We start from the raw sequence: 17,428 nt of genomic DNA, 5'->3' as shown, positions 1-17,428 counted from the left end.
TCACGTCGAAGAGAAGCTAATAAACCGAAGATATTACCCAATTTAATTAGTTTCTGCGATAACTGTATGGTGATTTTCGAAACAATAGTTTATGCGGAATGAATCTATAAGCTCTATGTTTATAGAGCTTATATCTATAATCTATGATTCTATATAAAGTTTCAATTTTTGAACTAAAATTTATTTCCAGAGCGTTACTTAAAATGCGAGTGCTAACATTAATGCATAGAATGCAATCGATGTTTTGATATTTTTATCTCTATAGTTGATATAGTATATATAGTATAGTATAGTATATTAGTATATACATATAATATATATAGTCCATATATGATATAGTCGATTTTTAAAAATTGATATTTAATGACTTCGAATATTGCAATTGTTAAAACTTTTTGTATTAATAAAAAACTACTTTCAAAAGTGGAGGCAAAACTTAGCTATTTAACACAATGCTAATAGCCTTTAGAGGTTTTGAGGGGGGCTGCAGCGCAACACTTACTTCCGGTTTTTTCTATTCGGTTTTTATTTCTATCTGTTTTAAGTTTTACCTCTTATATCTTAGCCCATTGGTTAGGAACACGCCCGTCAAAACAGACAAAACGTAGAAAATCACCCGTTGCTCAAATTCCAGTACAGAGCTTTGACGGTGACTACTAATGGTCGAGATTACACTGCCTGCCTGTTGGTAGGTATGATTCAGGTATGGCAGACTCATGAAAGGTCTAGCCCGACGTCGCTAATTGCAGGATTTCTTTTCGGGAAATTGAGATGGAGAAAAAAGGTTGTGGCGGCAAAGTAACCCACTGCCGTTCTTCAACATTGGAACAGCTCCAGTCTACGGTGTATCCCGTCGGGGTGTTAGTCTTGAATTGTTCAAAAAATCCAGATTCGTAAATTATTCAGTATCAAAATTTCAATGCAGAGACTGCGGTTAATATAAAACTTGTGTTTGAATTATCGTTAAACCTAAAAAGTTATTTTTTTGGTTTTTTATCGTTTATTACCATTAAACCGTTATTTCTTAGGTTTATTATTGTTAAACCAAAAAAATATTACAGTCGCATGTTCCTGTTCTCAAGCTAAAGAGGAAATTAAGTGCTACTAACCAGCGTCATTAGTCACTTAAGGCAATTATCTGCTAATTTCTTATGCTAACTAACCTTTCGATTTAAATAAATAAAATAATATATTTAATAACTGTCAGAACTTTTAATTAAGTCAGTGACAGAATATTTATACTAATAAAAGGCAGATTTTTTTGGCTTCACATCTGAAAGCTTTTACCAACGGGAAAAAAAAGAAATACACTAGATTAAATAACTCAATGTGTTCACTGTTTAGTCTCATTTTTTCATTTTTTCTTTTGATGGGAAGCTAAAATATATGAGCTTTCATTAATGTATATAATTTTTCAGTAATTACCACTATCTTCCTAGAAAGTTGTACTCGTTATTGTACATTTAAATTTATTTTAATTACTAAAAGCGTGTTACTTCAACTTCCTTGTTTTTCCTTTTTTTTTCTTCTTTGTTTTATGTTTGCTTTTTTTCCTTCTTTTTACCTTTGCCTTAAATTTTCTCCATTTTTTCTCAATTTTATGCCGTTATTCTGTCTTACAGATGATGAAGAAAAATGTCAAAGCAGGAAGAAGAATGAATCTGAATTGAACACACAAGGAGCGCCAACATAAATTCAGGACAAATAACCTACGAATTAGCAGTGCTTTTAACCATTAGAAGTTCTTGTAGAGTTGTGTTAATATCCTAGATACCAAGATATAGCGTTTTTCTGTCCATGCATTGCCGCTTATAACGCCTCGTACCAGTAAATGTACTGTTGTTTGCCAGCTTCTCCGTGGCAATGTTCATTCTTAAACCTACTCTAAATTGCGGCCTGAAAATGAAGAAAACAAAGCTGATGTTACGGCAATGTCCTCCGCCGAAGGTCGTATCCAGGGGGTTATGATTTTGGACCCCCCCCCCCCCCCGAAATGCTTGTCCGACTATTAAAAACGTAACAAAATGAATATAAACCAATTTTTGATGCGTTTTTGAGCTGTTTTTGTTGCCCCCCCCCACCAAAAAAAATTTTTACCCCCCCCCCCCCCCTCTAAAATTCCTTTTGTAAACAACCCCCATCTCTCCCGAAAAAAAATCCTTGATACAACTCCGCCTCCGCCAATCCGTTTTTAGAACTAAAAGAAAAGGATTTATTATGCATAATGACCTCCTTCCAATTTAACTGTATTTTTCTTCTTTTCTGCTTTTATCCTTTAAGATATCTTGCATAAGTAAGAGGCTTCCACCGTTTTTGAAATCCTGTAGATTATCCCTTAATATTTTTGTTCGTGGACTACCCTCTCTCGCGTTAGCTAATAAGCATCTGCGATACTTTTGAGAAATTAGTTTTATTTTTCTCCTCATCTTAGTAAAGACTGAGGTTATTACTACCATCATTAAAGATTGACTCCAGCTACTACCTCCAGGGGGGGTGGGGGTTGTTCAGCAGTTTAAAATAATTTTGAAGGATTGCTTTCCTTGGCTGACACTTGCCCAGTCTTCAAAAGTGTAGAGATTCTGGATTTTATAAATATTCTTCTAATTTACATTTTTTAGCCCATCGTCTAAAACACATATTTCGTTGAATCCCAAAAATTACCCTGCAAATTGTAGTCGGCGTTCGGTGCTTTGAAGTTTCAATGCAACAATTTCAACCATTTTCCACCGTGTTTTTTCTAAAAAATTATCTAGGTAATTGTTAAAAGGGGATTAAAAGCGATAAATTGTGCGACTTACCAACGCTATTGGAGCTAATCATTTTTGAACAATATACTTTAAATCGGAAAAAGAAATGTTGAAGCACTTTGGTAAGCAAAGATACCAAAGATTACCTATTAAGGTGCGTTTTATTACCTTATTTAGGCTCGTATAGAGTACAAATGCAATGGAATGGGTAATGAAGATACTGAAAATGAAATCTGATAACTGGAATTACCTAAATTAAAACTGACACAATCATATATGTATAATACATATATAACGCAAAATTAGGAAAGGTCGGGAATTCAAGTTTTAATGAAAAAGGCATGTAGTTATGTTGTTTTGTGTTGTAACAGACGCCAAATTCTAAAGAAAAAAAAAACTTGGATGAATAACAAGGTAAAAATGGAAGACAAAATAGGGTGCTTCTTAAGCAGCTGGTAGCTTGAGAAGGTGTAGCTTTCCTTTGAAGATGCTATTGTCTTTGGTAATCAATTGACTGATGCTTGCAAACGAAAAATGTTGTAAAAATTTAACCAATTACTTTTGCTTATTTATCGTGACGGCACAATGTGACAACGCTGACAAAAATGGAATACTGCCCTAGAAACTTCATAATTTTAAAACGACCAAATGAAAATTTTTGAAAGTCTTAGGTTTTAGCTATGTTAGACTCGAAATGGGTCTAGTGGGCAAAAAAAATATTTTTTTTTTGTGTGTGTTTCTTAATATCTATATTGTTGTTTGTAAGTTATTTCAGTTCCTCTGATTTCAGCGTAGATAATTATTTCATCTAAACTTTTGATTATATTTATCAGCAAACTCGTACAAGCGATGAGTCAGTTTGCACTGTAAGTATTGGCTTTAATGTGGCTAGGAAAAAAAAGATGAACTTCGATGGCTAGGTTCCACATAAACACTCTTAGCAATCAGCGACAGTGTTTAAAGCTTTCTTTTTAGAAAGCTTTCTTGTTTGGATGATTAGAAAATATTGTAATGAAGGACAAAAAAGTCTTTATATGACTTTCTGGTATACTATAATACACAACGAATGAGGCTGGCGATTACTAGACAGTATACATACAAGGCAAAAGACGACAGAAATTAGCTATTGAACAAATTCTTGCCGCCTTGCGGTTTATTCAGAAACTTTTTTTTTACAATGTAATGTAAATGAGGAAAATATTGAGAATGAAGATAGCTATCTGGAGAAGACTATCTGGTATACTATAATAGAGATACAACGGGCGGGGAGAATTTACAAGGCAGTGTACAGACAAGGTAAACAAAAAGACAGAGATTATTTATAAGGTGAATTCTTACCACTTTGAGCATTTGAATTTTCTCAGAAAGAGTGTCGATGTAAATGAGAAAGAGTATAGATTTGGATGATTCAAGCTATATCTTGGTCTTTATAAGTGTAGTTTCTAAGTGACTAGGATTAATTTAAGCTTGTTATTTTAGTTAATTCATTGCACTGTTTAAACATGGAAGTGTATTACGGACTGGATGTTTAAATGTTTAAACTCAAAGTTTTGTCTTACTAAATTTAGAGGTTTTTATCTGTGTCTTTTTTCTCTTTTTTGTATATTTAGAGTTTTTGACTTTTTCTTTTTTTGTTCCCCTTTTTAAGGAGGAATTGAAAAAATCTTGTTTTTGAAATGTTGTATCAAAGCCATTATACTACTTGACACAAAAAGAAAACCTTTTTAATTTATTTAAATGCGAACTTTTTTGATGACCATCAAGCAAATTACCTTGTTCAAGCAAAATACAATTTCAATCAAATTACTATTCAAGCAAAATCTAAGGGGTAATATTTTTTGGGCCTAAAAAAGCAATGTTTTTAAAGAGAAAGAGATATAGGTCTCTTGCCCTTAACTTTTTTGGTGGTTGAAAAATCTAAAGATTTCCAAACATTCTTTTTATCAGCTAAATTTTTTGCTCAGAATACTTGCACGGATGGGTTAGCCCAGTTCTAGAAGTTTTCAGCTCCTCTTCAATAACAGGTTTCTCTGCAATATTCCTTAGAACAAAGTTTGCTAAAATAAACCAAAAAAAAAACGAGGATAACTGTAATATTGTAAAAGTTTCGTCGAATGCATATGAATTTAATATGAAGTATCCACTTAACTAAATGAATCAAAGGACCCTTGTCCCTGTTATCTGCTGATAAATTTTCGGATTTGCTTTGCATTTAAACAATAAGATCATTGATTTTTTTTATTACTGACAATTCATGACTAGCTAGTCTTGGATTCGTTGTAACTACATTTTGTCTAACATTTTGTTCTTTCATTAACGTCACACTTTTGGTACAGAAAGGGAAAATTAAAATGTAAAGAATTTAGTTGGAATCAACGCTCATTTGTTTCCACTTATTATCTTCTGATATTTGCATCTGTTTTGTCAGATTCATCACCCTTATAGGAAGAGTGTGGCTCCGACCTCCATCTTTTCGAATTTCAATAAATGGTACCTTATAAGTTTGCTCTGATTGGTCAATCATAAAAATTATTCTTGAAAGTTGAACATAGTCCAAGCCACCAAAGTACTTACGGGACATATTATTGGCGCTAGGATCCTGCATAAATTTATTTTTATCCATAGGTAAGATTATATTCTAGTTTGAACATTGAACATGGAATTGGTATTAATTGCCCCCCTTCCCCCTGAAGTATTGATTCTGAAAAGAGTGAAGTGTTTAGATGTCTTTTATGTAGTGTTTAGTAGTGAAGTCTTTTATTATTTTACCTTGAACACTTTCCCCCCCAAAGGTTGAAGGTTGCATTGATTATATGAGCGGAAGATGCAATATACCAGTGGGAGAGCCAAGTCTTATTGGCGCCCCACCCGAACACTAATCCTGAATCTGCCCCCTAGGGTTGATGCTTTTATTTGATACTACGGTTGATGCTTTTTTTTGTGTAAAAATTTTCAAAGATTTTTTTGTAAACAAATTTGGAACAAAAAAGTTGCAAAAACAAGTATTGTACGAAGGACATTTTGGGAAATCCTGAAAAATTTGGTGGAAGTGGGTTGGTTAGGTGAACTTGACTGACGGCCCTCTCCTTTCCTATGAACGTACATGTGTGGAAATTACAAAAATTTCGCATATTGTAGGAAAAAACAAAATTTGAAGTAAATAAAAATTAGTGCATTCTTGTAGAAAATATTGAAGATTTGGGGGATAAATTGCAAAAGTACTAACTTATGCAGGGGCACAGACCCAAAGTCTGGGATTAGAGAAACCGCAGAGAAGTATTACACTCTCCTAAATTGTACATAGAGTTCACCAGTTTTTTTGTACCCCCCCCCCAAGAAAAAAATGGTTCTAGAGTGCGCACGTATCTTATACCCACGTACGTATGAACATCGTTTATATCCTCTCCCTCTATCTCTATGTATGTTTCTAGTGCCTTGGGCCTCTTTTTCTGTACTTGTACTTTACCACTTGCATTATTCAAGATGCACCTTTTTGAAATATTGCAGTTGGTTTTTTAGTTGTCCATTAGTGATAATTTAAAATAAGGAAAATTTAGTTTTTGCCGAGACCTACTTCGCTATCTCAGATTAACTGAAATTCTGCTTACCAAAAAATTTGGGTTGATCTACTTTTTTTTTTTTTTTTTTTTTTTTTTTTTTTTTTTTTTTTTTTTTTTTTTTTTTTAGATTCTGTGATGTTGATATATTACATTCTCATGTTGTCTAGTCATTCAGGTTTTTGTGTCATGAGTTTGTTTTTTTTTTTGTCACTCAAGCACGTACCCATAAATCTTTTTTGGAGGATGTAAAAATATTTGTTTCTGTAGGAGGGTAGGTATGTGCGCAGCAGTGTTGGCATCAGGCAGCTTTATGGTGCAGTGAGTTGATAGTAGTAGTAGTAGCAGTAGGAAATCCAATAAACTTTAGAATTTGGGGGGAGGATTTTTTTATGATTCAGGAGCACTAATTGGGGGGGGGGGGTGATGCTCTTAAATCACTTTGCTGTCTTTGGTAATTTATTCTACAGAGAAGAACCTTCATGTTAGTATCAAATTAAATCATATTTTCAAGAAACAGTAAAAAAAAACACCTCAATAGTTGAAAAGTAAAACAAGAAAGAAAGGACATTAAAAACAAAACAAAAACAGTACTTGGAAAGAGCAAAAACCCAAATGTGAAAGAAATATAATGTGTAGCAAAGTATTTTTTGTATGTCTGTGCGTGCCCCCGACAATTAAAAAAAATCACTACTTTCCGAAAATATGCATTTTAAGGAATCTATCTTTAAATGCTTCTAAGATGTAAAATCAATTTATATATATATGCCATTTAAAACGTTCAGCAAGAATAGATTACAGTAAAAACAGTGAATAGAACAATAAAAGAAAAATCGCTGGAAAAGAACAAAAAGTCAAAGAAGTTGACAAGAGTTAGAAACCAACAAATAGGGGTTGCATTACGGCATCAGCCGTTGTTTTCATCCCAACACCTTTAATTACTATAGTTTTAATTATATCACATCTTCATAGACTTGGTAACACTGTTAATATTTCAGTGTGTATTTGATTGTGGCTTAGTGGACACGTCAAAAACTCCTTTCCTGACGCTTCAGTGTTGAGTCAAAAGTGAGTGTGTGTTGAGCCAAATGTTGAGTCAAAAGTGAGTTTATGACTGAAAGAAACTGCACTGGTACGGTAAACCAGAGTATGGGCAAGTTACAAGAGCGGGAACTGGCAGGTACAAATCTATCATCGGTGCCATCTAGCATTTAGTTGTACTTGCCATTTTTCAGTGATAATAATATAAATAATTGACTTAATTTGTGTGGTTGAGGAAGTTAGTGTAGTAAAATGTGTTTGGTCTCAGTCCCTGGCAGAAAAAAGATTACAAGCCGTAAAAAATACCAATTTCCGCCAAACGCTAGTTAATAGTTTTTTTTTGCCGACACTAGTGCGAGTTTCCACCCTTATAAGTTACCTATGCTCTGTTTTGTAAACATTATCGAAAGGTTCTTAAAAAACGTGTACTTATTACTCTTACGAATTGCTCTGTTTGTTTTCATTTTAAATTCAGAAGTTGAAGGATATAGACAAATGTAGTCCACTGGTTAAATCGCCACAAAAATATATTATATGACGCAAATTATGCACAGAACTACGGAGTAGATGATTGTATTGTAAGTTGTGGCCTTTTGTTTTAAAAGAGTTTTCTGCTACAAACCTTTTTGCTGCAACTACTGCTACTAACAACTCGGTGATGAAGATGGGGGCAATGATCTGGTTGTGTTTTATGGTGTGCCCGAGGGTCTGTCGGAGCATAACGGGTTTGTTGTTCGAACCCCTTAAGGGATGGCTGGGTGATATTTATATTTATCGAACTCTGTTAACTCTTACAGAATTTTTAGGATTCCTACCCATCTTGTAGAATTGAATGCAATGCTGCCTGTTGATATCTGAATATTACAACTCAGTGTACTAGTTTTTAGTATAATTGTTGCCATTATATGCATTCGTATTAAACTTTGAAATCTTATGTCGTATTTCAATAAAATTTTCTTTTCATCAGTTCTTAAGTATCTATCTTATTAAACGAGGAATATTTCTATAGATACGCCTGATACGCCTGCCAACTTTCATTGTCCTAGCTTATCTGGAAGTGCCCGAACTAGCAAAACCGGTACCGAAAGACAGACGGACAGAAATTACGATCGGTATAAGATAAGATTTATTGCAAAAATGCCTGCGGGCCATAGCAACACAGAATACAATCTACAAACAAAACTCAGGAACAAAATACAACTTTAGATAATATAAATAAAAAAATAAAAAAGAACAACGAAAGAACAGAACAGAATACAACTATACATCAACAATACACCTAACAATCTATCCACTCAATCATGATTCCCTATGATTAATCTCTAAACGAAGAAACGTGCACAACTGTTTAATAGCGCATGCGTTTCTCTCAGCCATCCGCTCAGTTAGCCAACATTCACTCCCAAACTTTCGTCCAAAACATTCATTCCGCAATTCCGACAGCTCTTCACACTCGGATACAAAATGAAATAAGTTTTCATCCACACATGGGGCAAAAATAAGGTCCAGTTGCCAGCCTAAACTTTCCCAAAAATTTCCTTCTCTCACCCTAATGCAAATTATCCCCTCTTACCGACAAAGAATTCTTAAAGTCCTCTTTATCCTACCCAAATTTGAAATAAACCTACTCCCCCAGTAATCTTTAGCTCGGGAATAGAATCTCAAAGACATGGATTGGTCCTTATGGGCTTGCCAATCTTGGGTTTCTTTGTCATTTAAGGTTCGCTGGACTTCCGTCCATACTGACACGCTTTCGCCCATTGGGCCTTTTCCTTCATTCCACATCTCCGAATGGCCACAGAGGTCCAGTATTTTCTTGACCTGATTCGGCCACGAATCACGTCTACCGTCCTTCAACCTCTTCAAATAAGCTGCGTTAAGAAGCCGAACTCTAGGTAACCTAATTATTTTCTCTCAGAATTTTACCATTCTAACCAATCTAGCACTTCTTAAGGTAAAAAGCCCTAAATCTCCATTCAGTACCACTGAAATAAATGAATCCTTCATGCCTAGGATTCTCTTAAAATATCTTAGCTGAAGTACTTCTAGTTTAGCTCTTTTTGCAAAACCCCAAACTTCGGAACCCCAATGTAGACTAGAAGCTACTTTAGTCAGGAAAACCCTTTTCTGGATCCTCATGTCAGCAAGCTGACCGAAATTACTTCTCAAAATCATATTTATTAGCCTGTTACCTCTTAAATTACAATCATCTATATGCCTATATTGTAAATTTCTTTTTCTCGAAAATGGTACTATATTTTTTCTGAAAATTGACACACTAGCATCTTCCGTTGTGAAGAACGATCTAGACAGGTCACGACTCAGGGTGAATTCGTTTCCCTCCCCTCTCAGCTCTCCATTTCTTAATATATTTTTCTGACTGGAATTACACATCTGTCCGCCTGAAAGTTGACACTTGGTTCTAGGCCTTAGAAAGGTTAGTACGCATTAGTTACTATTCACGGGTATAACCATTAGTATACACAGAATTGTAGACCAATTAGCCAATTAATAATTATAATAATCAGTTATATTAGCTATAAAATAATAAATGGAAATTATAAAAACAATAGTAATGATAAAAATAAAGTTATATGTTATAATAAAATATCTATGTAATATATAGGATATCATATGTAATATAATTATAATAAGTATGATATGATAGAAATATAATAAATAATTAAAATAATAATAAATAAATAAATAATAAAAAAGTAAATAAATATTTAATTGCCTGCGTGGTGCTCAGATGCATGCAACATTACACATGTTACACACAACATTACACATATAGACTCATGGCTATCGAGACAACTTCTGTTGTCTGATTTGGACCTGACGATTTTTTCAAAATGCAAACAAATAAACAAAATAGCTACAGATTACTTGAGTGTCGACAAAGAATTAAAACATATAATAAACAAAATAGCTACAGATTACTTGAGTGTCGACAAAGAATTTTAATTATTTGTTATAATATTATATTTGTTAATTTGTTGTTGCATAATTTATTATTTGTTGCTGCCATGCGTCTACAAAACTGTAAGGTTTTTCTTAGTGCGGCAGCATTTTGTACACATCTGTCCGCCTGAAAGTTGACACTTGGTTCTAGGCCTTAGAAAGGTTAGTACGCAGTAGTTACTACTCTTGAATGTTCCGACCTTGTTAATCAAGTTTGTGTACAGAAAATTCTTATGCAAGAGAATTCACATATTAGATTAATTTTACGACATATTTTTCAGGACCACTGCAGTTTCGACAATGTTTATTTTCTGGTATGAAAAAGTGATCTAAATTGGTCGCAGCTTTTGGAAAATCCGTTTCTTTCTCGCAGCCTGCTGAATATATTTCTCGTAAATCATCTGCTTACTGGAACTAGAAATTCTCCAGTGTAAAAAAAAGGATCTGGATAGGCCACGACTTCGGGAAAATTCATTTAGAGCTTAAATTTTGGAAGAACGTTTTTCATATGAATGACGTTACATTCATATGCGTTTCTTATCTTTCTGTATCCTTTATTTGTGTTTACAAGCCTGCTAAGCCCAATGAATAGCACGTTGGACTTCTAATCCGAAGACTGGGAAGTGATATTGCGTTCTATTCCTATTAATTTTGATAATTTTAACGGGCTTTGCCCTAAGGAAAACGGCAAAGGCCATGGGAGAGCATGGATTCAAAGGGGAACCCTCCTGGAGTTAGATGACGCTGATAATCTGAGTTTCCGTGATGAAAATGTTGGCAAAATGAATGAAATTTTATAAGTTTTGCGATTTCAGGGTGTTAGAATACGTTTGAAAATTAATGTTAAGAATACTAAGTCGCTTAGCCTGGGAATAAGTGAAGATGAACAGGTGATTTTAAGTAACGAGAAAATCGATCAAGTGGATAGCTTTATGCAAAGCACAAAAAAGGAGATGATGTTAGAAACAATAAATAAATTAAATATATTTTTTAAGTTTTTATAATAAATCTTTCGATTTTGCTGGAGACTCCGGCTGACATTGGTTGTTATACTTTTTGCTCTGAGACCAACTTTCGTTTTCTTGTTGATCAAATTCCGTGCTTCTTAATCGTTAAGGTAGGAAATGAAGTTAGCAGCTGGTTTCGTATTAAATCAGGGATTAAGTTGGGTTGTTTTCTATCCTGTTTTATTTTGATAATTTTGATGGACTTTGTCTGAAGGAGCACAGGAAAGGCAATGGCAAAACCCGGAATCAAATGGGGGAGAAAAACTTTCCTGGACTTAGATTATGCTGATGATTTAAGCATCCTAGATGAAAGTGTGAGCAAAACGAATGAAGTATTAGACTTTTGTGAGTTCGGGGTACTAGGATAGGTTTGAATTTTAATGTTATGAAAACTAAGTCGCTAAGGCTAGGAATAAGTGAAGATGAAAAGCTGAATTTGGGAAATAAAAAGATTGAACAAGTGGACAGCTTCGCTTGCTTAGTTAGCAACTTACCTTTAGTGACGCTGACTCCCGAAATGCAGCAGTCAAATATGGGTTATTCATTGATTATACTCACATCAAAGTCCTCCCATTCAGACAAATTCCCAAGCGATGCTTCAAGTGTCAGTCATTTGATCATCTTGCTAAAGATTGTACCAATAGCATGCGATGCTCCAGATGTGCTGGACCCCACGAGAACAGTAGAGAAAGCTCTTGCGATTCCCAAACAGTGAAATGCGCTTTGTGCCCTGATACTAATAATAGCCACCCTAGCTTTAGTCTACAGTGCCCAGCAGTCCGACGAGCAATGCAGAAAGTTTCTCCTCAAACAAGAAAATGAATGAACTGTCTATATTTTGCCGCAATGTTTACGGCCATAATGCTGCCAAATTGGACTACGTCAAGAACTTGTGCCTCGCATATAATATTGTTGCGTCCAAGAACACTTGTTAACTACCGATAACTTTGGGCTCTTTCAGTCGGTTCCTAATAAATCCGTGCACATTCATGAGGCTAAGCGCTCTAGCGCCAGGGGCCGACCTAGTGGTGGACTTGCAATATTCGTTGACGAGAGCATAGACTGTCGAAAACTTGATTCGTTCGATTTCTATATAGCAGTCGAGTTCCCAGGCCCAAGTGCTTTCACGTTAATCAATGTATACCTACCAACTAACATGAACACGGATCGTAGTGAAAAACGGTATGCCGAGGCTCGCGGTCGAATTGGAAGGCTACTCCGTAGGCTGGGAAGCTCGCGTTTTTTAGTCTGCGGTGACTTCCAGTGTGACCCCTTCTCGAAAGGAAAGTTACAGGACGTTCTTATGGCATGTATTCCGAGTGACTGTTCTCCATATATTAAAGATCAAAACTTTACGTTCATTCACAATTCAGGACGCACAAGTAATATTGATCACGTCTTTTCTAACTTTTCTATTCCCTCGCCTGTACATGTGGATTCAGAGCACACCGCAAGTGATCATCTTAATCCTAAGTTTAATGTTCCTTTTAGTCACGATGTGAAATCAAAAAGGCCAGATTATACAGAAAGACGCGAGTGGAAAAAGATTAACCTCAGTCTGTACCAGTCGACGTGTGACGAAATTTCTGACAAAATAAAAGTCCCGTTCCAGCTTCTTGTCCATGGGTGCGATGACAAGATTGCACTCAATACATACTGCGCTGAAATTACTCACGCGCTAAAACTTGCTGAGTCTGCAGCCGTACCTAGTGCAGTTATTAGGAAAGGTACAAGGAAAAGAGGATGGAGTGACCATCCTTACGTGAAGCATGCCAAACGGAGGTCTAAGATGTGGTATTCTGTGTGGCGCGACTCTGGCAAGCCGAGGACCGGCACTGTCTTCAATCTCTTTCGTAAAACAAAAAGAGAATACAAAGCTTGTGTGGATGAGCTGAAAGTGGAGGAAGCAGAAACTACTTCGGAAGAGGCTATCCGTGACCCACAAAATATGTGGAAAAAATTCAAAAGTAGTAGAGTGCAGTCCAAGCCATGTGCCATGATACCTGAGGAATAGTGGATAAGACATTATTCGAAGGTCTTCGGGTCTAAAGATACTCCCTTGGAAAAGGAATATGATGAATCGCTTAAATCGTGTTTGATTTACTGCTGAAAAAGAGAAACTATTTTTTTGTATCCGTGAATGATGTTTTGAGGGCTGTTCGCCAGTTAAAGGTTAATAAGGCTCCAGGTCTTGATGGTGTCAGTAGTAATCATCTGCGCAATGGTTCACCGCTTTTGATCCAGCATATGCAACTACTTTTTCAGATGTGTATAGATAGTGCCACCGTCCCCAAATCGTTTTGTACCGGAGTCGTTACAAACATGCTGAAGAAAGGAAAAACCGCAAATGAGTGTGGAGGCTACAGGCCGATTACTGTCTCAAGTACATTGAGCAAGGTGCTGGAAAAATTGGTCCTTTGCGAAGTTATATCGAAGTATGTGATAGACTACAGGCAGTTTGGGTTTCGAAAGCATCTCAGCTGTGCTTTCGCCCATAGACTTCTAAAGCGCATTCTTGCCAAAGCTGATTCACTTGAGTTATCCGTACATATATGTAGTGTTGATATTTCTGCTGCAATTGATTCAGTAATCTAGTCTGCTGTGTTCCGCACCTTGCTAGATGCCGGTGTGAACGCCCATATAGTAGCTATGTTATCATTTTGGTACTCTAATAGCTATATAAGAGTGAAACTTGGGCTTCAAAAACTCAGTGAGCCGTCTTAAAACCGATATTATTTAACACGCTGACTTCTAAGGTTACAAAGCAAATTTCTGACGGGCTAAGATTTGATACTTGTGATTTGAGTTTAATAAGCTATGCTGATGATTTACTTATGTTGAGTTTTTCATTGAGTGTACTGAAGGATAATTTAGATGAGCTTGTATCTGGTTATAGCGCTATTGGTCTACAAGTTAATGGCCAGAAAACTGAATTTCTGGTTTTCAGCTCTGCGAAACAAGAGGCACCAGCACCAACTGTATCCGTAGATGGTGCTATTATCGCACCGTCTTCTTCGCTCAAGTATTTAGGTCTTCGGTGTGGCCGAGATAAGAAAACTACAAGAACTCTTTGCCTTGATACCCTTGTGTCTAACCTGCGAGTGAGCTATGCTAAACTAGCCCCGCTGAAGTATTCTTACAATGGACAAATTTCGGCGAGGATGTACAGAGCAGTGGCATTACCACATGTCCTTTACTTTTCCACCTTTGGGAATGGTTCACAGAAACAGAGAGACTAAAAGTTAGGTCCGCGTTTGTAGATATTTGAAGTTTTTGATACGCATACCGCTATTCGTGAGAAACTCATTTCTTTTGAATAATTATCAAATTCCAGATCCCCGTGAAGCTGTGGCAGAACAGGAAAATAATGCTAGAAAAGGTGCCCTTGAGCACCTTTATAATTTCCTGCCGTTGCAGGTCATATATGAGCTATGAATGTGTATAGTGAATATAATCTAATCGTTTAATTTTTAAGTATTGTTTTTCGCCTTTTTCTTTTTCCTTTTTATTTTTTTCTCTATACTCCGCCATGTTGTTGTTCTGATGGTGGGCTAAAATAAACTAACTAACTAACTAACTAACTAACTAAAGATGGTGGGTGCATTGAAAATATTGAAGGAAGAATAGCCAAGGCCCAGAGTCTGTTTCAGTTGAAAAAAGCTTGAAAGAATAGGAATACAATTCTGCAAATCAAGATTAGATTATTGGAAGCTACAATGATGACAGGGGTCAAGTATAGTTCTGAAGCGTGGGCATTGCGAAATCTGGAGCAGGATTTATTACATGTTTTTCACAGGAATTGTCTGACTGACCGTATTTCAAACAATAAGCTGTACAAAAAATGTAGTTCTATCCCGCTTTATAGAGCAAAAATAAGAGAAAGGTTGAGATGGCTGGCACACGTTCTGCGGATGACAGATTGCTAAAGATCGTTCTTGTCGGTCGGCCATCTAGGGCCAAACAAAAAGTAGGTTGTCCGTGAATTGAGTGACAGGAATTACACAATATAGATAATTATCCCCAATTTTTTTATACTAAATTCTTAGGACACTAAAACCTGAGAAAAGAGTAAGTCTTCAGGCTGAGGTAAGAAGTAAAAGGCTGCTAAGTAGCCCTGATTTCCTCGGCCGACATTCAATAGCCATTACTATCAATAATTCTAGGGAGCTGGTAAGTTTGCTCCAGCCCCATAGTTTGAGTTTTGTGGAATTGCGAAATGACTTATTTTGTTCGTTCCGCGGGAAGTTGAATGGATATTATTATATATTTCATATTTATGCTCATTTTTGTATTTGGTACTAACATTTATTTCATTTCATTAGTCTGGGGATTCGATATATTAAAATCATTTTGCGAGCCTTAGTGTCGGCTGATCGTTTCAAAGACAAAGGGACCATTAGTGTATCTTTCCAGGGGACTAGCCCTGTGGTTTGACCGTGAATTATATTTGAAAAGCCAATGAAACTTTGAGTCCCCTGTTTCGATAAGGTTCTCGATCACAGCAAGTTCCACCAAAGAGAAATCCAAAAGCTTCCAAATCAATCAATAATATTTTTCTGTCAATCAATATCAATCAATAATAATTTTTTCTAATAGTTTTTACTTACTGTTTAATAAAGTAGAATTGAGAGAAATTTCAAACTCTATCGTAAAGAGCAGGGCGTTGAGAAGGGAACAGCCCTTTCATACACGGAGTAATTTCTGTTCGTTTTAAATTTTAATGTCATTCCTTACTTTAAGTTTAAAAAACTATTTTTTTTATTTAATAAATATAAGTGCTGGTGCTTGGCTTTTAGCCAAATTGTCAGATAATAGCTGCTACAGACAAAAGTAGTATAGAGTAAAAAGATTTCGGGTGGGCGAAAGTGAATGTCGTACGCACTCGGCTTTTTCCAGTCAGATTCACAATTAATGCTGCAGTGTATATCCTCTCTCTACTTCCCCCAAGCCCCACACCCAGAGGAGGATGCTCAATCTCATAATTGAACCAAGCTCTATTCTAATAGCCCCAGGTATCGCGCTATTCCTTTGCTCGAAATTATGAATGGGTTTTGACTCTCAAGATTTAATTTGTTGCACTAAACTTTTAATATTTGTGATTTATTGAAGTATTATTAGTAATTTTTTATTAAATTGATTTGTTTGTGGGTTTGCCCATTTATCTTAATAAATAGCATTGGTATCAACGGGCCACATAAAGCATTTTTGACGTAATAGCTTAAATTAGGTATCCTTCTACAGACCACACTGCTTTCTATGACCACGTAAAGCCGAAACAAAATCATAGGTAGCGCAAAAGGGCTGCTAAAGTAAAAATACAAGATATCAAAATATTACCACAGATTGCGTAACATCAGCGCTGCCAACTCTCACGCTGTTGTTCTTTTGTCGCGTACGACAAAGAAAACCGCACTTTTCCATGAAAAACCAGAAAGTGTCGCACAAAAGTGCTACAGTTTCTTTGTCTATTAAAAAGCTGACTTTAACATGTGAAAAAAAAAAAAATCCTTTCTGTGTTCGTAGTTTGACTAGACTATAGGGTCACATCTAATTTCTTAACGGTATGCCAGTTCAAGCACTTTCGTCAACTGATCAAACAGTTCGTGGAGCGACCCGGCTCAATAGTAACCAAAACTCTATAAAACGGAATTTTGATACCAATAGTTACATCAAAAGAACCGCGTTTTAATGCTGATTCTAAATATATAAGTTTCATCAAGTTTAGACTTACTGTTTTCTACTGTTTTTACTGTTTTTACTGTTTTTACTGTTTTCAAAAAGTAGAGTTGAGAGAAAGAGTCAAACTTTAGCGTAAAGAGCAGGGCGTTGAAGAAGGAGCAGCCCCTTTCATATACGGGGTAATTTCTGTTCGTTTTAAGTTTTAATGTCGCTCCTTACTGTCAGTTAAAAAAACTTTTTTTTTTATTTAATAAAGAATAAAGAACCCCCGCCGCAAATATAAAATGCTGGACGTTTGAAATTGAGATTAATTAGTGCGTAATGAATTCAATCCATATTAATCTTGTGTTTAATCATGGAACGAAGTAAGAACCAACAAAAAGAAGAGAAACGAGAACGATTGGCAAGGTTTGTTAAGTCTCAACATCAAAAT

General features: G+C 35.7%; 1 protein-coding gene across 1 annotated transcript in view; it reads left to right on the top strand.

The window, feature by feature from the left end:
- The window catches only part of LOC136038061 (centrosomal protein of 97 kDa-like), a gene marked incomplete in the record, with an annotated part of 130,706 nt that extends 122,395 nt beyond the window's left edge, over positions 1–8,311 (top strand). Inside the window, 1 exon segment of the mRNA XM_065721023.1 lies at positions 1,623–8,311. Coding sequence (XP_065577095.1) covers positions 1,623–1,693 — 71 coding nt within the window.
- Positions 8,312–17,428: the final 9,117 nt, after the last annotated feature.

The sequence above is a fragment of the Artemia franciscana genome, chromosome 2 (assembly GCF_032884065.1).
Source record: "Artemia franciscana chromosome 2, ASM3288406v1, whole genome shotgun sequence".
NCBI classification, from domain to species: domain Eukaryota; kingdom Metazoa; phylum Arthropoda; class Branchiopoda; order Anostraca; family Artemiidae; genus Artemia; species Artemia franciscana.
The sequence above is the reverse complement of the archived record's forward strand: the minus strand, read 5'-3'. Positions and strand labels throughout refer to the sequence as shown.